Here is a 24,053-nt window from a genome sequence, read left to right as displayed (position 1 = left end):
GTCAATATTGGTAATACGTGGTGAGATTCGAGATCATTTAAACTACTAAGATTAGGGTTCTCTCTCCCATATATATATTTACTTTTTTAGTTCTTTAATGCCATAAATAAACTCGAGGACTCAAGAGATCTGTTGGACCAGAGGATTCACATCTCTTCCGACCAAGCCATGGTCCGTTGTTTTATGGAGAAGAATCAATTTGATTAGCTTTACAATATTCGTCCTAATGCGTATCGTTTCTAGTACATCCATTTTATAGGGTAGCAAACAAAAGGGTCACAGAAACGTAGGGTTAGGTATTTCGGTGAGATCAAAATACAAATATCACTTACGATTGAAGCTGATCATGTGATACAGATGTCCAGATCCAAAAATTTCAAAGGACAAGTACTCTAGCCCATCAATATTAGAAATCAATATAAATAGACAAACGCAATACGGTCTGTCTTTCAATCCCAAAGACAGCTTGTTATAGTTTTACAACGTTATCAAACACCAACCCTAAACACACAAACAAACATGGTGTATATTTAGCAGAATTATTAAGGAAAAAAGAAGATGAAAGGTAAACATGGGTTGGTGGGTCCCCTAAAGATGCGGTTTGACCCCACAATCGGCCATGCACAAGAATTGGCTATAAAAGCAGAACGTTGTCGATCCAGAATTTCACTACCCTTGGGCCTCCCTTTAAGCCATTTGATTAGTCTCATAATTTAATTGGTTAATAGTGATTAGATTTTCTCTCTCTTCCTCTCTCTCTCTCTCTCTCCCTCTCTAGGTTAACGTTGTTGTTGATGTCTCCTTGTTTACAGGAGATCTTCAAACGTTAAACAAAGAGAGGAGGAGGAAAGGGAGAAAAGATGGCGGCAATGAACTCGTTATCTTTTGGAGTTGTTGCAATTATTGCCATCCTTTACGCTGTTGTTTTGCCCATGGCTCATGCGACCAGGTTGGCTCCGGCACCGGCACCGGCTCCGGCATTAACAAGCGATGGTAATTAGCTCTTATATTACATTTATCTCATTTTGTATTCATGATGACATTTTTATGTGATGTTTTATTTGTTTTCATACTCTTTTTTGCATTGATCCCATTTTTAGGTGTTGAGGTATGTTTGGGAATTGCTTTTTGGTATCTAAATGTCTTTTTGGAGCTTTTAGATAACCAAAAACGCTTTGATAATGTTTGACTTAAATAACCAAATGAATGTTTTGGATGTGATTTTGAAATAGTTACTAGTGCTTTTAATTATCTAAAAACACTTCTGACAACATTTGATATAAAAAAGTTAAAAAGTATTTTGGATTAATAAGCTCTCATACTTTTGAGTGGTTTCTGGGTTACATGTTGTTTCTGAAGAAAAAAAAAACATAGAAAAATAGAAAGCATGTTATTCGTTTAGGAACACCTTCTTATGAAAAATTTGGATGTACATTTAATAGAAGCGTAATAATGCTTATGAGCATAAGTACTTTTGAAATAAGCATTTCTAAACGTTATATCCTTAATTCTAAGAGCATTTTCTTGTGTTTTTTAGATAAGCACTTGTTGAGTGCATTCATGAATTTTTTTCTAAGTGTTTTTTCATGAAGTATTTGAATTTTCAATACATTATGCTTCTAAAAGAGCTTATGAATACAAATGCATCTTACAAAAGAAATCCCTACCGAATAAAGAAGCAATAGATTAAGGGATATCATACGTTATAATTAATGAATTTTATTGTTAATTGCTTTACTTTTGTATAAATTATTTTGCAGGGACAACAATTGACCAAGGGATAGCATACGGTCTGATGTTACTGGCACTAGTGCTCACATATCTCATCCACTAAATTGCACCGTCCGATAATCGATGATGATAGAGATGGAGGGACATGTACGGTGTGATGTGGTGTTTTAAATTTAGTCCGGTGTGATGTGGTGTCAGTATCCAAATTTGGTAGAGTAAAATTATGAGGATGTATTGCTAATTTGTTCAGGTTCTTGTTAAATATTCTTCCAAGTATATGGTTCTCCAACGTTAAATCTCATTAACTAGTACATTAATTTAGTAATTTAATGTGGCAAGGAGAAATGCAATCTCTGAATCTCTTACATCCCCTTTTAAGATCGAGGGGGCGATGGATATGCAAGCGAACCCAATGCCACGGGGCTGGAGCCTTCACAGAAACATCTAAGTTGGCCTCGAAACTACACAGCCGCCCGGAATCATCAGCAATTCCTTTCTCAAAGAATGACGAAGGTTCAGAAGGAGAGGCTATGGGCAGCACCATCTTGTAGGCGCAAGTGTTTAGATGCACGTGTTTTGCCTGCGCAGTTAAGAGAAAATTTGTCCCCAAGGTAGTTTACTTGCTTACCGGTAATGTTAGAAAAACTAACTACTTGAATCATATTATGTAAACTATACGTGCTATAGTGGCCAATGGTTGGACTTCTTAGCTCATTAAAGAAATAATATGAACATCAACCGCCACATCATGTGATTTACAAAATATTGTCTAAAACCATAGTCTCTCTAACATTTTCCATTTAGTAAATTTCTTGCTTTTCTTTGGTTGTATATGACCAGAAAAATAGAATGGATGTAGCCACATTGGTTAAAACAAATGTATTGTCCATGTAGACCTAAATCACGAATCTTTCTTACAGCACTTACAGTTTAAAGTAATAAATGGCTTATAAAGAAGTAATCGAAAAGAAAAGGCATACACTACATCCAATCATGACATGTATATTTGTATATTAATATATAGTTTGTCCATAATAAATTAATTTTCTCGTCCATTTATATTATACGCGTGAATTAGTAGTAACAGGAAATAGCTATGTGGTCATCACATTCAAAAACTTGTCCCGTGGCGCCTTTCTTTTAGACAACCAATTCTTGATGTAATTGAAGAAAGAAAACGGATGTGTTATTTTATTAATGCAACTTGTAATTTCGTTTGATGAATGAATGAATGCGAGAATTTAACATATCACTTACTTAGAAGTACGGAGTTTAAAATTATTTTGAGTAATGCTACGCTTATATTTGTACTCTTTCTAATAGAAGTAGAGCATGCCGATGCATCTGAGTCCCATTTCAATAAGAGAGATGGTAGGGAAGAGTATCATTTTTTATTTACTTACAAGCGTAAAAAAAAAATTCTAATAAAATTTTAGCAAATTTATAATAAAAGCACTTGTGACTAAAAGTGCTTCCTAAAACAGTACTGAACGAACCAGTTGATTGCACACTTTTCATTCTCCTACACATATCAGTAGGTGTATAACACCATTCTTAAGCTCACTAGGGATCAAAAGAAAAATTTAGAGAAACAGCATTTTACTTAAAGGTGCGTGGATTAGACCCTAATCCAAACTGTGATAGCACCACCAATATCATTTTAATTAATTGTTTGTCCACGTGACAAATTTGACATCCATATTAGTACAATTGTGAGATCCACAGTTACCGCATCATTATTTAACGTCAAACTGATTGACTAAATATATGACAATGCCACTAACACACAAGTTTATGTAAGACATTGCAATGTTCTAAAGAAGTACGAGAATTCCACTGCACCCAAACTTAAGGGTGCTAAACGTAATTAACCCAAAAATTTAGCCAAATAAGCCAAGGGCAGAACCTAGACGTATCTATGTCTGCTAAAAACTGAGCAAAAAAAGTAAACATCCAAAACTAGAGGAAAAATCTCTTGTATCTGCAAAACTTGTAGCTGATCTTCTGTACCAAAATCGTTTCCTCATCCTTTGCAAAGTCACGGGACGCCGCATCAAAGGACACATTCGAAGGATCATAAGAGGAGAAAAAATGAATCTGCCTCACTATCATGAAGCTGCGTACCGCTGATGGAGAACGTACTTCACAACTTCATAGAAGGAAACCACAATCCCAACAGAAGGGCCTGCGCGGGCAACACGAGGGCCAACTCCTGTGAACAATCCCTTCAGACCTCCACCCCTGTACCAAAATAAAACATTATGTAAGTGTCATTTCCAGGAAAGAACTAAATAAATCGTCGGAAAATTTATAGATTAGAGGGATACCTCCAAATCTCCAGAAGTGTTTGCCGCGTCGTCATTTTCATTGCCCTGATTGGATCGTTCTGATATTTAAATTTGAAAAATAAATAGTTAAGAGCAGAGTGAAGATATACAAAAAAGTGCAATAATTTTGCCCAACAATGCATTTGGAATTGCTAATGCTATTATCATAAGAAGAACCATCAAACAGCACCGTCGCTATGCTATTTTTTTTTCTTAGATTTCATTCATCTAATCAGTTTTTGAAAAGTTTGGTAAAAGGATCAACCACTTTCACTTTTTCGGTTTCCTTTGTGTGGTTTTCAAAACTTTCATAAGCATCACATTTTCATCAAAAGAAGTTCCTGAGAGATCCATTCAGAACAGAACACAGAGAAGCAAATTACCTCTATCTGCCTTCGGGTTTTTGCAACATCCAACGGACATGTAGCTGCAGCAGCAAGGCTTCCTGCAACAAAAGCAGCGGAAAAATTTGCCCCAAGGATATTGAGTGCGCTGGCTTCATCACCCACCAGACCAAGAAGTTTTCTCCTGAGCTGTTCAGACAGAAAAAAGATTTTGTTAAAGCAAGTAAAGATACAAAAGAATAAGCAATCAGAAGAATGAATCCTTACTGGCTCAAGGGTTGCCCAACAGATTCCTGAGAAGGGAACATCACGAGCAAGTTGTGCTCCCATACCGGTCCACAGGACACGATAACCTTGCACTGTTAAAGGAGAGACTATCAGAATCATTAACTTCAGAAGAACAATACCTGAAGCCAAAGCCGCAACCTGCCATCAAAAAAATAATATCTGAGAAATGCAGGAAAAATGGACTTACAGTTGCTCTGCACATTACTTGTGGTCTTGACATGAGAGATGACACCAAATAAAGTCTTCAAAACACCAGGAGGCTTCCCGCCATTTTGTATCACTTTGAATGCCTATTAACAAATTTTGATAAATTAAAATAAATAAATAAATAAAGGTACGAGAAGCCTCCACAACTCGGCTCTGAAAGCCAGACCAAAATTTGCGAAAACAAATCTAAGAAAACATCTATAATATAAAAGTAGAACGAAATTAAGCTTAATATGAAGTTCTAAACTTCTAAGTTACCTGCATGCGAGTTCTAGCAAGTTCAATAGGATAGCAAGTTGCACAAGCTAACGAGCGTGCCAAAGAGCCGGCAACTAGCGGGACATAAGCTGTCGTGCTTGGTGCATTACGAGCAGTGAATTCCTCTAATTGGTTGCGAAACACATCATAGCATGGTAGGTAAATTCCCACCTGATTAACAAAAAGGCGAGTCACATAAATGAAAGATCAATGGCATGCCCAAGAGGAAACCAAATAAGACCTGATAACATTAAAAACTTACTGTTGGAACAGCAAGGGCTAACCCTGCATTTGTGCCTCGCCATAGCCTTGAAAATCCTTCCTGCAATATCACTCTCCAAAGTCAAAATCACAGACAGGTACAGTGAAGATGAAGGTGACTACTTAAACAGGCATGGATAAGCACCATGCATACATATCATGCTTTACGAACACGAACTAACATAGCAATATAATCACGAATAAGCAGGTGCACACTTTTAACTACAGTTCTCTTTTCATGAACATTTGACATCATTAGTATAACGAAAACAAAGCCGCAAATCCACCAACCTGTCTAATGATTTTGTAGAAGACATCCAATGTGCCTTTGTACTGAAAGCAATCTGGAGGGCATATTGAAACAGTGCCTTGAATTCCAGCACGTGTGCATGATGGCGAACACCTTAGATCCGCAAACATCTGAGCACACAAAAATAAACTAGCAATAGTGAAAAAGGGAGAATAACATATTTCTGCCAAACCAACAGAAAATATATGCAGGAAAAGAGATGAAGAAGAATCCAAGCGGTTGCAATGAAATAGTCGGACAGAAATGTCTACATATCTCAGCCTCTTGGGAATTTTCAATTTTCAATTAAAAAAAGGGTGGGGCAACCCCAAGGCAACAAGGCTCCCCGTTTTGCGAGGGTCGGAGGAAACGTCTATCGTACGCAGACTTACCCTTGTTTTGTAAAGAGGTTGTTTCCACGACTCGCACCCCTGACCCTTCGGTCACAAAGGAGCAACCTTTCCGTTGCGCCAAGGCTTGCCCTCAGGAAATTTCAATTTTCAATAACCTTGGAAAAATAAATACATGTAACTCCTTGTACTCACAGTACCACGAACATTACAAATATCAGCTAACTGAAGAAACCAAGACAATATAAGGTTTCATGCCGAGACAACAATGCAAGTACTAACACAACCTATCACATGATCAAGTAGTAATATGGTCTATCAAACCACCATACACGAATCTGTACGCCATTTCATTTCAGATTACAGTTAAATCACCATAACAACAGAAGCAAACCGAAAAAGGGTTAAGAATCTCATTGTCCACAAGTAAGGCGATCATACCATGCTTGGCCCGAAATATGACATCCGACTAATGACATTACTTAGCGGATGCGAGTAAGGAACCCCAGCTGCCTGAGCTTGCAACCTCGTCTGCAACAACAAATCAACACAGCAACATTTGCTAAGTCCATGTTTCCAAATCACTCAAATAACCAAGAATTTGAACAGTCTTTCCTAATTTTGGTAGAATTTTAAATCCCATATAGCAAAAATACCCAAATTCAACATTTCAGTTCTTCCCCTCTCCTAAATTGGATTAAATCCTAAAATAAATAAAATTAAAATCAAAGGCAATGAATGATGGGTTCGTTTTACACTTTCTTCTCACTTTCTGGGAAACCAAACAGACTAAAACAACAAATCAAAGGGCATACCTTTACAACATCAAGCGGATTAACAATAATCGCCGATAAAAATGCGGCCCCGGCCGCCGAGAAAGCTCGCTCGGCGACCCCCAATTGCCAGTGCGACGTGCTGGGGGGCTGCGCGGCAGAGAAATCCGCCCCAACCGATTGCGTTTGCTCCGTGCTCATCCATGGATTCTGCGCTCGCTCCAACTCCACCATCTTATTCGCCGCGCTCTCTCTGACCATTGTGACCCGACATAATTGAATTAATTTTGTTTTTAAATGAGAAATTGGAAACAAATAAAATTAAAAAAATTAAAAAAAAAGGTTTATTTTTTGGTTTGTTTTTCCGAATTGCTTGGAGAGGAGGAAAGTAGAGAGAGAAGCAGTAAACAATAGGCTTACCAGAAAGTGAGGCGGCAAGAGGAGGGGGAGAGAGAGAGAGAGAGAGAGAGAAGGCCACGTTTGGCAGCGTTTGTGAGGGCGAGTCAAAATAATGGACTTTTTGTCACCACGTTGTTTTTTTTTGTTTTATTAACAAACAATACTAAGAGTAATGATAATGAGTTTAGCCTCGTAATAGACTAACGTTAAATTATAATATGGATAAATATCAAATATTATTTTTGTTAACCGCTATTTATGAAACCCGAAAATTTACTTGGCTAAAGGGGATCGATAATGCAATTTAGATTTTTATATGGGAAAATGAAAACCCGCTTCAATATTAGTTTACATTATCACTAAACACTAATTACCTAACATATGTTCAATTTTCAAAACATTAAGTAGTTGCTTGAAATATTTTAAAAGGATCACCTCTGAATATTGGATAATTAACCTAATTAACTCTCTTATAAATATAGATTTATATTTGAAACAATTAATCAAATTTTAAATTATTTGATCATCCTTACGTACAGAATAAATGATTATGTTAAGTCGTTAGCAATTAAAATCTTATACAAACTGAGTTTATATTCTTGCTAAAGGCGTATTTTGAACCACATTATTGCTAGTCCATAGTCTATTGTGAGGTTTAGTTCACTCCTCCACCCCTTAGAGTAGATAATATCGTTTGTTCCAAAAAAATAAACTAAGAGTGTGTTTGGAAAGGGCTTTTAAAATGACTGAAATGCATTCGATGAAAGTGTATTTAGATCCAAAAATTTTGAAGTGCTTGTAATTCGTCTAAGAAGCACAAACGGATGCGTATTTTCAACAGCACTTCAATTGTTTTTTAAACCAAAAAAGTACTGTCACCGATAGTTCTTCGTACAAAAAACACATAACTGATGCATATTTGAAAAACTACTTCATTTTAAAAGTACTTCAAAATAAGTCCTAATTGATCACAATTCCATACAGCAAATGTGTAGTTAGTATTTCATACGCAGTCTTGATTTGTTGGAAACAAACAAGGCCTTATAGTTTGTTCGAGAAATTGGAGCGTTGAACAATTGCTTCTAGAAGAGTTATAATGTGCGTAAGACGTGACGCAACTCTAGGTGTGACACCAAGCAAAGCTACACTTGTCCTCCCATATTGTCTTGGTATCTTTTGGAAAAGGATTCTTACTAGATGTTTTTTATTTCGTGATTATGATCGTTCATTGTATATCATATTATCAGTTTTTATTAGGTATTATTTATTTTAAATTTTGAAATCATTTCTGACCGCATGATGTATGATGAACGGTCATGATCACAGAATCTCTAGGATCCCTAGAAAAAGAATCCGACGAGGATCATTTTCCGTATCTTTTTAGCCTACTGCATTTCGATTCAAATTTTTCTCCTATTTTTCGGGTAAATTAATATTGTTTATCTGTACAAAAAAGGTAAAATATGAATTTTATTTGTGTGTGTCAATAGTTAATGTAGAGAAAAAAAGAGGAGGGGGGGGGGGGGGGGGTCTGGAATTCAGATGAGTAAGGCCACAGAGATACTTGATTTCCACTATTAACACAATCCCTCCTCAAGGGTAAATTGGAAAGTTTACCAATTTTGCAATGAAAAAATTCGTTCCAAATCTGAAACTTTTCATGCAATAACATATCATTCATTCGTAAGATTTGAACTTATGTAATGATTTTACAACAAAACAAAAGCCAAATGTCACAGGTTATGACTTTGTATGAACATAAGGTAGTATCATTCCCACACATTTTTTTACCTCATACACACTCTTGTTAATTTATGTTCAATTTCGATCAGATAGTTAGAAATTGAAAGAGAGTGTATGAGAAGTAAAAATACCTATGCTGATAAGCCCACCCTGAACATATACGTATAGCCACCCTAAGTTTTAATTTCATCCCTTATTTAAAAGGGTGGTTCTAAAACCCAAGGGCATCAATTACGACCTTTTGTTTTCTTAGGATTACGACCTTGTTTTTTACTGAAAGATGTGAAGCATATCCGACCAAATTAACAAAGGACAATGTTCATACAATACAAAACTGTTAATCACTCTGACTGAGAGCTACAAGCTTCTTTTTCCCTCTAAGAACGGGGATTACAACCCAAAGAGGAAACTACAAAACAACAACGGCCACAAAACAAGCCCGAGGGACTCCAACAACAACATTGTCTATGAGGCTCATCAAATACAAGAACGCCAATATTTATCCATATTAATTAGACGGCGACAAGCTTTGATCGAATTAATCACTAGCGTAATTTCAAGATAGTTACCATGGGAATAGATTAGACCTACAAAATTAACAGCTAGCTAGCTTCAGGTTGCTTACAAAACCCAGGAAATTGATGGGTTAATTTGTCTACGACGTTGAAGATAAGTTTGAGCTTCTTGGATGCCACAACCATCCAAAAACTTCGATCTCCCAATTTCTTGTTACCATTGCAATTGAAAGGAACATATACTATAAAATTTGAAGTAATGTTAGTCTGCAACAAGCTGATACAGCTAGCAATCCATTCAAATATCTGAAGCAATTTTTCAGTATCCATACACAAAATACAGTCATGTGACGTTTTACTCAAACTGTAATACATAGATATTCATTTTTATCAATATACTCTAGAAGTGTGACATATCAATCATATCGTAAATTTATTTTTATTAATATACGCTAGAATCCCAAACAATTCGATTCGATGTTAGTACACAAAGATTTAAGGTCATTTCTTCAATTTACTCTCCATTTCTAAGTTCCTAAGGTTGTAGCTTTTGCAGTAGCTTCATCGATGTTACCTACCAAATAAAAGGCCTGCTAATTATGATATATCAATTGTTTATACCAAACTTAGGGCGTCCGTATTTAGACCTCGTATAAATACTCGGGGGACTCAAATGTAATTATGTAATAAATGAAGGGGTAAATATGTAATAAGTGAGGAGCCCTTATTCTATAAAAGGACCCCTCACTCTCTTCATTAAGAGAGGCCAATTCTTAGGCCTGACTCTTACCCTCTCAAAGCCTCACTCTCACATTACAGAGGCTCTCTCCCTCACAATCCTCTAAGAGAAATACTATATCAGTGTGGACATAGCCCGAACATTAGGGTGAACCACGATACATCTTGCGTTATTTACTTTCTTGTAGATTCACGGTCGAATTTGCGTTGTTCCAAGACCCTTCCGGTTTTGTGCATCAACATTTAGCGCCGTCTATGAGAAAAGACACAAAAAGTTATGTATGTTTTCTTTCATTTTTTCATCTCACCACCGTGAAACCTCACCACTGTCCACCGTGGATCTGCAAAACCAAGAGATGCTCAACTCTCTCTCTCTCTTAAGTCAATCTCAATTAAACAAAACCATTTTCAAGTCCGACACCATACTGCGAAGAAAGTCAGTGGGGAAGAAAGAGAAACTAGAGAGAGAGAAGGCAGAAGCTCACAAGAGAAACCGAAACCAACCACCGCAGATTCTCAGAGCCAGCACCGCCGATCCAATAGCCACCTCAGATGACCAGCAACTCCTCAAGCCGCATTATCGCCGGAACACAAAGATCTGTCTCAACATAAGGAAATACAGAAACATCATCGCCATGGATTACTCCTACCCACAGACCCGCCAAGAAGATCAATCCCAATACCACCACCAGCAGCAGTAACCCTACGACCCCTACAAACCTCAAACCTCAATTCGACTCTGTCTATCTCACTATCTCTCAAGCCGCCGCCGTCTCTCTTCCTCTCAGTCACCTCTCAAGTCTAGTTGCCTCACTGTAACTCCACAGCTTTCACTTTAATTCTCTCCGTCTCCCCTTTGCGGCAGTCGTCACCTTCTCACTCTTTGCAGTCAGACCAGACCGAACCCAAGTGGAAGAGCTAACTCCATGACTGATAAACTCGAAGGATTTGATACCAGAACAGAAAATGAATACTGGGACGGAATTAAAAGAGGCTTAGTTCATAAGGAGAGTTTGGTGAGGAAGCAGTCGTTACATATGCTCAAGACAGCACTAGGCATACATGAGTCCGGCCAAACTCAGTCCTTCTCCGGTGGCTTTTCGAGGCAGACAAAGAGACAAGCAGTGCTCGACGAGAAGGAGTTGAAAGTCGCCGGAGCCGAGCCATTGACTGACTGAATTTCCATCTCAGCGAACTCAAAAAACGCACTGCTTCGCCGAAATGCAGGTCTCCAAAGTTTCGATCTTGGCCTCTCTCGCCGCACTGCTCTCTCTCTCCGTCATCTACTGTGACTTCCTGGCCACCTTTCTTTCTTTAGAACGTGCCTTTCCAGTCGACTAGCTCCTAGCCCGCCATCGAGTCAGGCACGCCCGACCCTTGCAGAACGTGGCGAGCAACGTTGTCGACTTCTCAGTCGAAGGCACCTCAGATTCCACCACAAAAGCACATGGGTAAAGGATAGGTACCTCTGATTCAAAGCCACTAACGCAATTTGACTCCACCACTGGTCCTACGCACCTTAGATCCCATCTCCTGCGAATACCACAGGAAAAGCAAAGCAGAGATAAGATTTTTTTTCTTTTCTTATTATTAATTCTATTAATCATTCCTTGTCTGCCATCTGCAAAAGGGAAAAGAAAAAGAAAAAGAAGAAGGAGAAAACAAAAGCAGAAAGCAAAAGAAGATAAAAAGAAACAAACATAATTGCGGTGGTGATGGCATGCAGAAAAGGAAATTATAGGCGTGACCCATTGAGCAGAGGGTCGGATTTATTTTTTAATGATGTAATTTATTTTTCTTATCTTTCGGAGATATCTGTATAACCTCATCAGAGGGTAATAATAATAATAAATAAATAAATAACGGCAAGCCCAAAATAATGGGCTGAAATGTTATATGGAGGGCAAAGACCCATATGCCCAAAAGAGTCAGGCCCTCTATTATCACCAACCAGGTGATCAAAAGTATGTCCAGTACTACAAAAAATTATTCGGCAGTCTGCCGCTATTATCACCCACTAGGTGATCAAAAGTACGTCCAGTACTCCAAAATTATACATGAGTATCACTCATATCAATCATACATAAACATTCATGAGCATCACTCATGTCAATCATACATAAACATTCATGACCATCATTCATGTCAACATTCATGAGCATCACTCATGTCAACATCCATGAGCATCACTCATGTCAATCAACATAAACATTCATGAGCATCACTCATGTCAATCAGCTCCGAAAGCTTTATTTACAGAGCTCCAGCTTCAAAAGCTTCATTTACAAAGCTCCAACTTCAAAAGCTTCACTTGCAAAACTTCACCTACAAAGCTTCAGTGCAAGGTATACAAATACCACCTCCGAACAACCGTCACTTCAGCCCATACATGGATTCAATTTGAAGTTTCCAGCCAACATACTCTATTGACCGAAAACTTGGGGGACTACATTATGTACCATATATTGGGCCTCAACTGGGCCTCATGAAAAATACTTGGGGGACTTAGCCCATTATTTATGTATTAAGGAGCGATCCCTTTTTCTATAAAAGGGACTCCCTCACTTTCATTAGAGAGCACCCATTATTCATGTACTGAGGAGTGAGCCTTTATTTTATAAAAGGGATTCTCTCACCTTCATTAGAGAGCATCGCCACCAGCTGAGCAACCGCATCGCCGCGAGCATCACTCCTAACCCATTATTTATGTATTGAGGAACGAGCACTTATTTTATAAAAATGACTCCCTCACCATCATTAGAGAGCATCGCCGCCTGCCAAGCAACCGCCTCGCCGCGAGCATCAACTTTAGCCCATTACTCATGTATTGAGGAGCGAACCCTTATTCTATAAAAGGGATTCCCTCACATTCAACGCCACAAGCCGAGCCAACCAAGGCAACATAAGCCACAAGCAGAGCAGCCTCGCAACATGTGCTACTTCTGGTTGAACATCATTTCAGATTGGGCACCGTCTCATATCGAGTATCAGTTCTAGACGACATCTAGTCACTTCAGCCCACACATGGACTGAATTTCAAGTCACCAGCCAAAAGACTTTCTTGACTGAAAACTTGGGGGACTACTGTTTATACCATACTTAGAGCCTCCATATTTAGACCTCGTATAAATACTCGGGGGACTCAAATGTAATTATGTAATAAATGAAGGGGCAAATATGTAATAAGTGAGGAACCCTTATTCTATAAAAGGACCCATCACTCTCCTCATTAAGAGAGGCCAATTCTTAGGCCTGACTCTCACCCTCTCAAAGCCTCGCTCTCACATTACAGAGACTCTCTCCCTCACAATCATCTCAGAGAAATACTATATCAATGTGGACGTAGCCCGAACATTAGGATGAACCACGATACATCTTGCGTTATTTACTTTCTTGCAGATTCACGGTCGGATTTACATTGTTCCAAAACCCCTCCGGTTTTGTGCATCAACATCAATCATGTCATCTATTCTTATTATAACACGTGGGGTGGTCCCGAAACCATGGATTTAGTCTTATTCTGTGTTAGTACTCTTAATTGGCTTCAAGAGCATGTCACTAGATATACTGCTACATCTACAGGGAGGCTCTAAAATAGATCGTTTTGCTGGCTCTGTGTCACACCCTCCGTTTCTAGATGGGAACACTGACTATGGTGCATGGAAAGCCAAACTCCTATATAATCTTAATTTTTTTTTGGGATATTTTGGATGCGGTCCCTAATCCTTAACATTCTTTGATTAAAACCTTAATATTATTCAAAATTTGATCAAGGTCCCTTGACTTTGTACACCTCATTATATTACTATTAATATTTATATTTTTATAGTTTTGACATTAATTATTTGATATTTTATGAGATTTATAATCCTCTAAATTTAAAATCCTGCATTATAATACTATTAGAAACGGTTACAATAAAAAAAATTCAAACATTTTGATTGAATAAATGGATAAAAAATATGTAAAAATAAGAAATAATAAATGGCAAAAGAATGTATCCATAGTGTTAAAAAAATTGGTACATTTTACAAAAAAATTGGTACATTTCACATATAACAAAGTGGTACATTAATAAAGAAGAATGGGTACATTAGAAATAAATTAAGGTACAAATAAAAGATTAAAATTTATGAATACAAATGAATTTTTAAAAATATAGGCGCTAAAAGAAATTAGTACATGGGTAAAAAGAAAATACTACAAATTAAAAAAAAAATGTTGCAAATTAAAAGTGGGTACAAACTAAAAATATAAATATTTGATACAAAGTTTAGGCATAAAACATAAATATACCATATGTAATTTTTCTATTATTGATTAAATATACAATGTCACGTGACGGTATACACATGGGTACAAACACAAATAAAACTTTAAAAAATATGGGCACAAAAAGAAACTAATATATGGGTACAAATTAAAAATGAAAAGAAAATTGGTACAAATTAAAAAATATTTGCAAATTAAAAATAGGTACAAACTAAAAATAAAATTATATGATAAAAAAATTTAGCCATAAATATAAATATACTAATTGTAACATTTTTAACATTAAAGGAATATATTTAAAAATAATAATATTTTATTATTCAAATAATTAATGATGTTATTAATACCCAAAGACCTTGATAAAAAATTGAAAATAAATAGGATTTTAATCAATGGAGTAACAAAAAGAAGGATGTGAACCTAATTTTCCCTTTTTTTTTTAACAAACGATATTATCTACACTAAAGGGAGGGGTGGACTTAGCCTCACAATGAGTTAGTAATAATGTGGTTCAAATTAACCTTTGGCGAGAATCGAACCTAAGACCACTCACTTACAAGTGAAGAGAAATATCACTAGATCGTAGTACTAAGTGGATATATAATCTTAATTAGAATAAACCATTTTATTACAAATTTCACAATCTAAGCATAAAGCATATATGTAGAATATCCTTGATACGTACCCTCTGTGATTTCTTGTAATCCTCCCAAAACCTAGGTATAAACGTCCGTCCTTGTAATACTTAGCCGTCAATAATTCCTAAAAATGAGAGCCTATATATGAAATCATCATCACCAACTACACCAGCAGCAAACACACAACTAAGACTAAGAGTAAAGTACAAGGTCCCAGTTTTGAATTACCAAAATGGCCATAGCCGTGCTGCATGCTCTGGACTCAGCCAGGACACAATGGTACCACATAACGGCCATTGTCATCGCCGGAATGGGTTTCTTTACCGACGCTTACGACCTCTTTTGCATCTCCACCGTCTCCAAACTCCTCGGCCGCCTTTACTACTACAACCCTAGTACCGGAAAGCCGGGGAAGCTCCCAGTGAACGTCAACAACTTCGTGATAGGTGTTGCCCTAATCGGAACCCTATCGGGCCAGCTCGTATTCGGGTATCTCGGTGACAAGCTAGGCCGAAAGAAGGTCTACGGGATAACCCTAATCATGATGGTTGTTTGTGCCATTTGCTCCGGCCTATCATTTGGCTCCTCAGCAGGCTCTGTCATGACAACTTTATGCTTCTTCAGGTTTTGGTTAGGGTTTGGTATCGGTGGCGATTACCCTCTCTCCGCCACGATCATGTCCGAATACGCCAACAAAATGACTCGTGGGATGTTTATAGCGGCGGTGTTTGCGATGCAGGGTGTTGGGATCATTTTTGCCGGTTTGGTGTCTATGATCTTGTCGAAAATTTTCCTCAACATGTATCCTGCACCGGCATTCAGCCACAGCCCTGCAGATTCTTCGCACGTGTTGTCCACGCAGCCACAGGCGGACTATCTGTGGCGGATTGTGCTTATGCTTGGAGCTTTGCCTGCACTTGTCACTTTCTACTGGAGGATGAAAATGCCTGAAACAGGTCGGTACACAGCCTTGATCGAAGGTAACGCCAAACAAGCAGCTGCTGACATGGGTAAGGTTTTGGAGATCGAAATCCAAGCTGAACAAGATAAGTTGGCACAGTTCAAGGCTGCAAATGAGTACCCATTATTATCCAAGGAGTTCTTTAGGCGCCACGGAAAACACCTAATCGGTACGTGTGTATATATATATATATATTATAAACTTAGCTCAAACAAGATATATATATTAATTAGATAAAACATTGGATCCGCATATTTTACGATTGAGAGTTTACATAGAATGTTTCTCTAGATATATATCTTATCGATCGCTGTTTGCTATATGCCTCAGGTACAACAACTACTTGGTTCTTGTTGGATATCGCCTTTTACAGCCAAAACTTAACACAAAAGGACATTTTCCCAGTGATGGGCCTCACTCAAAAGCCCGAGGACGTTAACGCGCTTCGCGAAGTGTTCGAGACCTCTCGAGCAATGTTTGTAATTGCGTTTTTCGGCACCTTCCCTGGTTACTGGTTCACCGTCTTCTTCATCGAGAAGCTCGGCAGGTTCAAGATCCAACTTATGGGATTCTTCATGATGTCCTTGTTCATGGCCATCATAGGCGCCAAATATCATGACCTCAAGCAAAACAAGTTCATGTTTGGAACCTTGTACGGCCTCACTTTTTTCTTTGCAAACTTTGGCCCCAACAGCACCACGTTTGTGCTTCCGGCCGAGCTGTTTCCGACTAGGGTTAGATCCACGTGTCACGCGTTGAGTGCGGCGGCGGGGAAAGCCGGGGCCATGGTGGGTGCATTTGGGGTGCAGTACTATACTTTGAGTGGTAAACCGGGAGTTATTCAGAAAGCTATGTTTTTCTTGGCGTTTACTAACATGCTAGGGTTTTTCTTCACATTCTTGGTCACTGAGACCAAAGGCCGGTCCTTGGAGGAGATCTCGGGTGAAGATGGTGGCGGCGATCACGAAGCTGGAACACAGATGACTGGTACCAATACATCGGCAACAACAGCCACGCCGTACTAGGTAGTTAATTAAGGAGTTTGATTAGCTACAAAGCTTTACTATTTAGTTAATTAGAAAAAATATCAAATAAAGCTCGATACACATGCCTTAGCATACCAAATAAGAGCTACTCTAAGTGTTTCGAACCTTGAGGTCGAAGAAAAAACAAAAGTTGATGTTGTAGTGAAAAGAAAGAACAAGAAATAGTTATAGTTTGGGGAGAAATGTTTCAGTGTGCTGGAATACGGTCTAGTGCATCAAGTATCATAATATAATTGATGGAATTTTTTTTTCAAATTTCCAACCGGTATATTATTACATTTGATGTAATAAGCCGTATTTCTGATAGACTGAAAAATCTCTCGAGTTTGGGTGACGTTTATATTTATTTACTTTCTTTCTTTCATTTGAATTTCTCGTTGTAACAATACATGAAATGAAAATGAAGATGTGCTTAAATGTTTACTGCTGTGATTTCCAACTTTACACGTGTAGCTAACTTTGACCACATTAAATCCCACGTGTCGCGCTTTGCAAACGCCACGTGACGAACCCGAATCGCTTAAGCCGGACCACCCCTGAAAAATTGAATTAAAAACCCTAGAAAATAAAACAGTTTGGTTTTCTTCTTCCCCCAAATTTCCCTCCATGAAATGGGACATGGAAATCGAAGAAATCGAGGCAGTCCTCGAGAGGATTTGGGACCTCCACGATAAGCTCAGCGACGCCATCCACTCCGTTTCCAGAGCTCACTTCCTCAACTCCGTCAAGTCTCGCAGAAATTCCGACAAGAAGAAGCGGCGGCGGACCAACGACGCCGCTGCCGATGAGAACCGGGCCGGATACGTGTATTTGAAGGCCTTCCGAGTCGGGCACGACGATGACTCGGCGGTTCGGGAGGCCAAGAGCCTAAATGCCATTCGGACCGCTCTCGAGAACCTCGAGGACCAGCTTGAGTTTTTTCATGTAAGTTCATGGCTTTTTTTTAAGGGGTTGTTTGGTTATGTTGTGTTTGGTTGCTGAGAAAATTGGAGGAAAATTGAAATACGAGTGACGAAATGCTTGATTAGGTCTTGTGGTTTGAGATGTATTCTTTCGAAATTAGACGTGTAGATATGTGAATGCTTGGATAATGTACATAAGGGCTCATTCGGATTCCAAATTATAAGATGTCTGCGAGGTTTGCTGCCGTTACGTGTAATTTAGTTAATTTCTGTTTGGTTGCTGAGAAAAATGGGAAAACAGGGTCGGAATTAAAGGGAAAATCAACGTATGATATATGGTTTGTGCTATTGCAATTTTATAAATGCTGCAGTAATTAGGTAAATGCTTGCAGTTTGTGAAATTTGGAAAACTGCTCTGCTTGCGTTCCTTCTTTTTACCAGAACACTAGTGATTTCGTAGATGTGATTAGATGGTGTTAGAGACACGTAGAACGGGGACTAGTTTCCATAGAGTAAAAGGAAATTGTGATGAGTAAGATATAAGAAACACAAATGGTTGTGAAACTGCTGGTAATTGGGCGGGATGCACATCACGCACCTCGACACCTGTTAAAGGTAAATTCTTGAGTTCGATTGTGCTGAATGCATTTCATGTCCCGTTTTGAACACATGCTTAGAAGTTACAGTGGGGATTTGTTGCGTATTGATGACAATAGCATTGCTCTTAAAGGGTGAAATTCTCCGTGTTTTTGTTCATGCCGTGTGGCTTTGCTTGTTAGACACTGTATGGATTTCAAATTTCCTATTGTGGCATATTTCCAAGCCGGATATTTATGTCAGTTGTTTTCTTTTAAAGACTGTGCAGGTGCAGCAGCGGGCTGAGAGAGATGCTGCAATTGCACGCTTGGAGCAGAGCCGTATTGTTCTAGCAATGAGATTGTCTGAACACCATGGTAAGAAGTACCAATTTATTGAGGAAGCCCTTGCCTTCGTTGGAGATGTCTGTGATGCAAGTCGTTTAGTATCTCCTGAAAGTCTTTGTGGCCCTCTGGTCAGTCCTTCTGGTGAGAAGTTGGTGACCTCCAAAGGGAAGAAGCGAAATATTTTGATCAGATTTCTCATTTCAAGTATCACATTTGTTAAGAAAACCCTTAAGTTGGATAATACGGGTGGAATACTTGGAAATGCTGCGTTGGTGGCGCTTAGTATGATTGCGTTTGTGCATCTGAATCAGGTAGGTATTAAGGAGCATCCACAGGAGCTGGAAGATAAAATCTACATCAACAGAAACGTTAGAAAAACTTCCCCGTCTATTGGTCATTCCAGCAACTTGGATGTTCTATTGGCTAGAGGTTAGCTCTGAAATCTTAATTCTGTTGCAGGGAATTCAATGGTAGGTGGCCATGCTGTTGTTATAGTCGTATTTCTTCTTACCACGGAAAGTTTCGGAGATTTTGGCAAAGAGTTTTTTTAGAATTTATTTGCATTTTTACTAAGAATTGATTCTAAAAACATTTTCATTAAAAACGCCTTCAATCATTTTAAAAGCACATCCAAACGAGCTCGTTCATAGGTCGTTTGGCTTGTTTCATTTGTTTAGATGATGATGAATTCCGATATCTCAAGATATCGCGCCTTTTTCTTTCTTTTCTTTTTCTTCGTCTATTGGAAATTCAGTGAATATCCCAGTTATGGCGATCTCTCGTTTGCAGGGAATTGAAAGCGATTAGTTTTCTTAAATCAGTAGTTTATCTTTGATCTTCAAGTTTGCCGCATTTTTCCAGTTCTTCCTAGATTGAATTTACCATGAATTTATTAGATCTTGCTCATCAAACATGTCCTCTTTGTTGTCGAAATCAACATAATCCCTATGATCGATCACTGTAAGAAACTGTTAGTGAGGTCTCGACTTACATGAATTACGAAAGCGTATATTTTTGTGTGAGATCGGTACTAGCTTTAGCAATATCCGATTATCTGTTAAATTGAAGAAATTATCAGTTCTAGTGGAGGGGTTGATTTAAAGTACCTTTACTTTAACGGAGATTTTTCACGGAAATGCCAAAGTAATTGACGGTGGAGAATCTCAAATATTACTTGTATCGATTTTAAGTTTCATGGACTAAAGTAAAAAGTTATATTAATCTCATGAACCAAAATTTGGTTAAAAAGATTATAAAAATAAAGTACTATAAGCTATGAAATTATGAATTGTCAAAGGCTCAAAGCACTGGCCTCGCTCCTCAAAACTTGGGCCTGGGTGGCTGTTTATACGGGCCCGTCCTGAGAGACTTTGGAACGTCGTCGTCTGAAGTCAAAAACGTCTTTGCAGCGCAATTTGGTCAACCCTAATTTGAACACGGACTATTTAGGTGGTATTTTTCTAGCTAGTCCGACCGTTGCCACAGCATTATCACATGCAACTATGAAAACCAGAACCCATTTGTTGACGAACCCTAGCGGATTTTTAATCTCCATTCCGACTGATTTCAAAATGAGAAATGCTGAGGGAACTTTCTGAAAATCAAACTCTTTATAGACTCTGTCACCACATGATTTTGGCACAATGTTTTACAATATCGGTATATGAATTGATGTTAACTGTGAAGTGGCAGATAATCAATCGAGAACCTCACTTTTGAGATAATTTCCTTGACATTTCTTAATATGAGAATTATGAATGCTAACGAATGTTTAAACTCAATAAATATATAATTATGGGAAAAGAGTGCCAAATTACAAAAGGAATAAAGTCGGAAAACTATAAATTCTTTAAGCTTTTTTTTGGGTTGGGGGTTGCTTTTAACTTGTTTTATGAGGCAAAAACGGAAAAGTTGATGAAAAGGTTTGAACACAAAATAAACGTCATAATTTTCAAGTGGTGCGTGTAAACACTTCCTCGTGCCTCCTATTGGATGCATGACTCAAAAGTTAAATGTTAAAAGAAAAAAAAAATAGAGAAGATCGACAAGGTGAAAGCATTATTTCCTTTTGTTCAACTTTTCTTTGTTTGGCGGGCCCTTTTGTGATCTTAAATTGACAACAAAGATTTTGTGTTTCTTGTAGAGAATGTCAACGAAACGAGGTACTAGCTAGGTCAACTCGAAAACGAAAAAGGAAATTGCATGAGAATTTTGTAAAAAAGTGGGTAACGTAAAATCGAAACTATCTTTCTTTTTCTTTTGAGTTAATAAGCGGGGCACGAAACCCAACCCACCGCAACGTAAATAGATATAAAAGTAGTGCTAGATAGACTAACATTTAGATCATATTTGCACATCATGTGATACATCATTAATAAAAAAATAAGCATGTTAGTAATTCAATCATCAACAACTACGTCATATAGTTTACAAAATATAATTTAAATAGATAATTTCACTAGCATTATTGGAACTCAAAAGATAAACTTAACCCGTAAAGCTAGAACAAATAGTTCTTGACCAAAGCACACCACCTAAATCATTCAAAACAGTAGCAGATATTTCGGGAGGAGATCCTAAAAGAGAGAACAATAACCCTACTTTAAAGAAAGACCGAATTAAAATGGTAGGTTGAAATACCAAGTAATTAAATTACAAAATAAAAAATAAAAAAGATGTGTTTATCTTTACTTTTTGGAACGATTCAAACACAATCTCTTTTATGCACTATATAATGGTTTAAGTTTTGTATCTTTCTTATTTATAAAGTTTATTTTCTTTGTCTTTCTTCTTGTTCTCAAATGTAGAAGTGTTTTTTCATAAAGATACTGAGATAAACACGTGAATGCAGGCTCGCACATGTTTATTACAGAAATAATTAAAATTATATCATGCAAATATATATACATACAAATTATGAAGGCATACGAACTGCTAAGTTTCAGTCGTCGACACAAAAACATCCCTTTTTTTTTACGTGCATGTGGTATATATGATATTGCAGCAAATGTTTATACAAGTGCATTCTTTACTTTTGAAAAGTTTTGATGTACTATTTCATCTAAAAACGACTATAATGTTCAAATAATACAACCTAAGAAAACATGTAGTATTATTAGTGGTAAATGTACATTGGGACTAAGGTGGTCTGAGATCGCTTGGAGTTTGTAAAATATATATGTGAAGGTCTTCCGAAGATCCTTCAAATATTTAGTATGGATCCTTTTTGTGTCCACCAAGTGTTTGATGTAATGCATGCTAGACATATTTTGGCAAAACACTAGGCAGGCTGCATCGGTAGCACTCGATGAATTCTCTCAATAGCACTCATCAGATTGCATATGTTGAAATCTGTTAATATGTGCACAAAATGATTCGGCTGACGACAACAAACCAACCAAGTGTTCGACGAAATGCCTTAGTGAATAAACTAAATTTTTTTTGCATGCTTCACGTTTTGCTTTTACTAAAAAACTTAAAACCTTTAACGTTGAGACCCTCCAATGTTCAAAACCTTCTCAGGTGACCAAATCTCAACATCATTTTTGTAACGAATCGGAACACAAAACTGCAATTGATTTCGAGAATAGATGGGTTGGACAAATATTCCTTACTTTATCTTGTCTGTTGTTTGCCTCTTCGTAGGCTCTCTTGTTTCCTCTCTGGCCTATGTGCCCTGGAATGCACTTTCCTTGATCCTCAAAAAAAAAAAAAACAAAACAAAACAAAACAATTCATAGTCTACCTAATTGCTGCGTGACATGCATTAGATTTGGAATTTGACATGTTACATTAATATTAACAGAGAATTTGAATAGAAAAGGGCATTGCTTTGGTTACAAGTTTAATGAGTAGATTCTGTCCAAATCAAATCTTCTTACCTGCACCATATGCCCATGCCACCATTGCCAAAAAGGAAGAAAGAGAAGGTCGAAGGGTGTGGGATTTTGCAATTCTTTTTATTTAAGTAACGTAAAAATTATAAAATTTTATAATCCCATAAATATGCAAAATAATTTCACACAATGTCTCCGGGACTCCTTCCCATATGGCCATAACTCGATTAACCATCGTACATGAAGACACTTGTCAAAAGATTAGAAAGGTTGTTAGAGAGGTTGTTAGAGTTAGTTAGCAGTTTCATATAGTATATAGTCTTGATATTGTAAGATTGATGATATAGAAAATATGACATATGAAAGTATTAACTTCTCTCTCTAAATCTCTCTCTCTCTCTCTCTTTCTAAATCTCTCTCTCTCTCTCTCTCTCTCTCTCTTTCTCTCATACTGCATATTCTTCTGCTATTACAGTGTAGTTTACATGGTATCAGAGCCGAAGTAGCTAATCGCTCGGTTGAAGTTCTTCGATCTTGGACTGCTTCCGCTCATCATTTCTGATCTTTGTGTGCTCTGTTTGATTTTCTGGGGCTCGTCATCTTCTACATTTCACTGTTCTTGGCGTTGGTCTTCTGTGCACACCAAGTGTTCGATACAAGTTCTCACTCATCGTTCTTGAACAAGTTTTCTAATTTCTTGCACCAATGGTTACTGCTTCTCAATTACAGATTCTCCAGTCACCAATTACTTCTCTCATCTCTACTGTTTCTACGTCTGTGACAGTAAAGCTTGATGAGACAAACTACTTGGTTTGGCATTTTCAGATGCAGCTTCTTCTCGAAGGGCATGGTATTTTGGGTTTTGTGGATGGATCTACCCCATGTCCTATTCGATTTACAAGGCCTACCTCTAGTGGGTCTGAGGAAGATTATCAAGGAACTCTTTCTCACACAGAATCTGATGACTACAAGATTTGGAAGTTGCATGATCGTGCCTTAATGCAGTTGATCACTGCGACTCTTTCGCCGTCTGCTATTTCTTGTGTGATCGGTAGCATTAGTGCTCAGGATATCTGGACAAGACTCAAGGAACAATTCTCGACGGTTACAAGAACCAGTATCTTTCAAATGAAGTCAGAATTGCAGAATGTCAAAAAGGGTAATGATTCTATTTCTTTGTATTTGCAAAGAATCAAGGAGGCTAGGGACTATCTTTCTGCAGCTGGGGTTAAATTTGATGATGATGATATAG

At 37.7% G+C, this 24,053-nt stretch overlaps 4 protein-coding genes across 5 annotated transcripts; 3 read left to right on the top strand and 1 right to left on the bottom strand.

Moving 5' to 3' along the window:
- The first annotated feature begins 662 nt into the window (after positions 1-662).
- Positions 663-2,494, top strand: LOC126617399 (arabinogalactan protein 41-like). The gene is made up of 2 exons (XM_050285460.1): positions 663-993; positions 1,761-2,494. Exons 1-2 carry the CDS (start codon positions 861-863, stop codon positions 1,832-1,834), a joined length of 207 nt encoding a protein of 68 aa, XP_050141417.1. The 5' UTR covers positions 663-860; the 3' UTR covers positions 1,835-2,494.
- Positions 2,495-3,328: 834 nt separating this feature from the next.
- On the bottom strand, positions 3,329-7,240 carry LOC126617392 (mitochondrial carrier protein MTM1-like). The gene is made up of 10 exons (XM_050285445.1): positions 6,871-7,240; positions 6,497-6,586; positions 5,708-5,836; positions 5,418-5,477; positions 5,156-5,326; positions 4,878-4,980; positions 4,670-4,761; positions 4,442-4,591; positions 4,059-4,117; positions 3,329-3,972 (listed from the first exon to the last, which is right to left on the bottom strand). Exons 1-10 carry the CDS (start codon positions 7,087-7,089, stop codon positions 3,840-3,842), a joined length of 1,206 nt encoding a protein of 401 aa, XP_050141402.1. The 5' UTR covers positions 7,090-7,240; the 3' UTR covers positions 3,329-3,839.
- An 8,122-nt stretch (positions 7,241-15,362) lies between these two features.
- Positions 15,363-17,119, top strand: LOC126617382 (low affinity inorganic phosphate transporter 4-like). Its single transcript, XM_050285435.1, has 2 exons — positions 15,363-16,263; positions 16,425-17,119. The coding sequence occupies exons 1-2, from the start codon at positions 15,366-15,368 to the stop codon at positions 17,117-17,119; spliced, it is 1,593 nt and encodes a 530-aa protein (XP_050141392.1). The 5' UTR covers positions 15,363-15,365.
- Positions 17,120-17,700: 581 nt separating this feature from the next.
- Positions 17,701-19,641, top strand: LOC126617364 (plastid division protein PDV1-like). Of its 2 annotated transcripts, none has more exons than XM_050285429.1 (2): positions 17,701-18,064; positions 18,908-19,641. In XM_050285429.1, exons 1-2 carry the CDS (start codon positions 17,747-17,749, stop codon positions 19,397-19,399), a joined length of 810 nt encoding a protein of 269 aa, XP_050141386.1. In that variant the 5' UTR covers positions 17,701-17,746; the 3' UTR covers positions 19,400-19,641. The 2 variants fall into 2 exon arrangements, with proteins under 2 accessions (XP_050141386.1, XP_050141380.1); XM_050285423.1 differs by having other exon boundaries at positions 18,899-19,641.
- The last annotated feature ends 4,412 nt before the right edge of the window (positions 19,642-24,053 follow it).

This window comes from Malus sylvestris, chromosome 1, assembly GCF_916048215.2.
Source record: "Malus sylvestris chromosome 1, drMalSylv7.2, whole genome shotgun sequence".
Classification (NCBI taxonomy): domain Eukaryota; kingdom Viridiplantae; phylum Streptophyta; class Magnoliopsida; order Rosales; family Rosaceae; genus Malus; species Malus sylvestris.
The sequence above is the reverse complement of the archived record's forward strand: the minus strand, read 5'-3'. Positions and strand labels throughout refer to the sequence as shown.

Bases quoted from the DNA above. Each gene is read 5' to 3' on its own strand.
- LOC126617392 (XM_050285445.1), bottom strand. From the start codon at position 7,089: ATGGTCAGAGAGAGCGCGGCGAATAAGATGGTGGAGTTGGAGCGAGCG. The intron at 5,327-5,417 runs GTAAGTTTTTAA...TTTGTTAATCAG, and splicing joins TAGCCCTTGCTGTTCCAACA to GTGGGAATTTACCTACCATG. The intron at 3,973-4,058 runs GTATCCCTCTAA...ATTTTGGTACAG, and splicing joins ACACTTCTGGAGATTTGGAG to GGGTGGAGGTCTGAAGGGAT.
- LOC126617364 (XM_050285423.1), top strand. From the start codon at position 17,747: ATGAAATGGGACATGGAAATCGAAGAAATCGAGGCAGTCCTCGAGAGG. The intron at 18,065-18,898 runs GTAAGTTCATGG...TTTCTTTTAAAG, and splicing joins ACCAGCTTGAGTTTTTTCAT to ACTGTGCAGGTGCAGCAGCG.
- LOC126617382 (XM_050285435.1), top strand. From the start codon at position 15,366: ATGGCCATAGCCGTGCTGCATGCTCTGGACTCAGCCAGGACACAATGG. The intron at 16,264-16,424 runs GTACGTGTGTAT...TATATGCCTCAG, and splicing joins CCACGGAAAACACCTAATCG to GTACAACAACTACTTGGTTC.
- LOC126617399 (XM_050285460.1), top strand. From the start codon at position 861: ATGGCGGCAATGAACTCGTTATCTTTTGGAGTTGTTGCAATTATTGCC. The intron at 994-1,760 runs GTAATTAGCTCT...ATTATTTTGCAG, and splicing joins TCCGGCATTAACAAGCGATG to GGACAACAATTGACCAAGGG.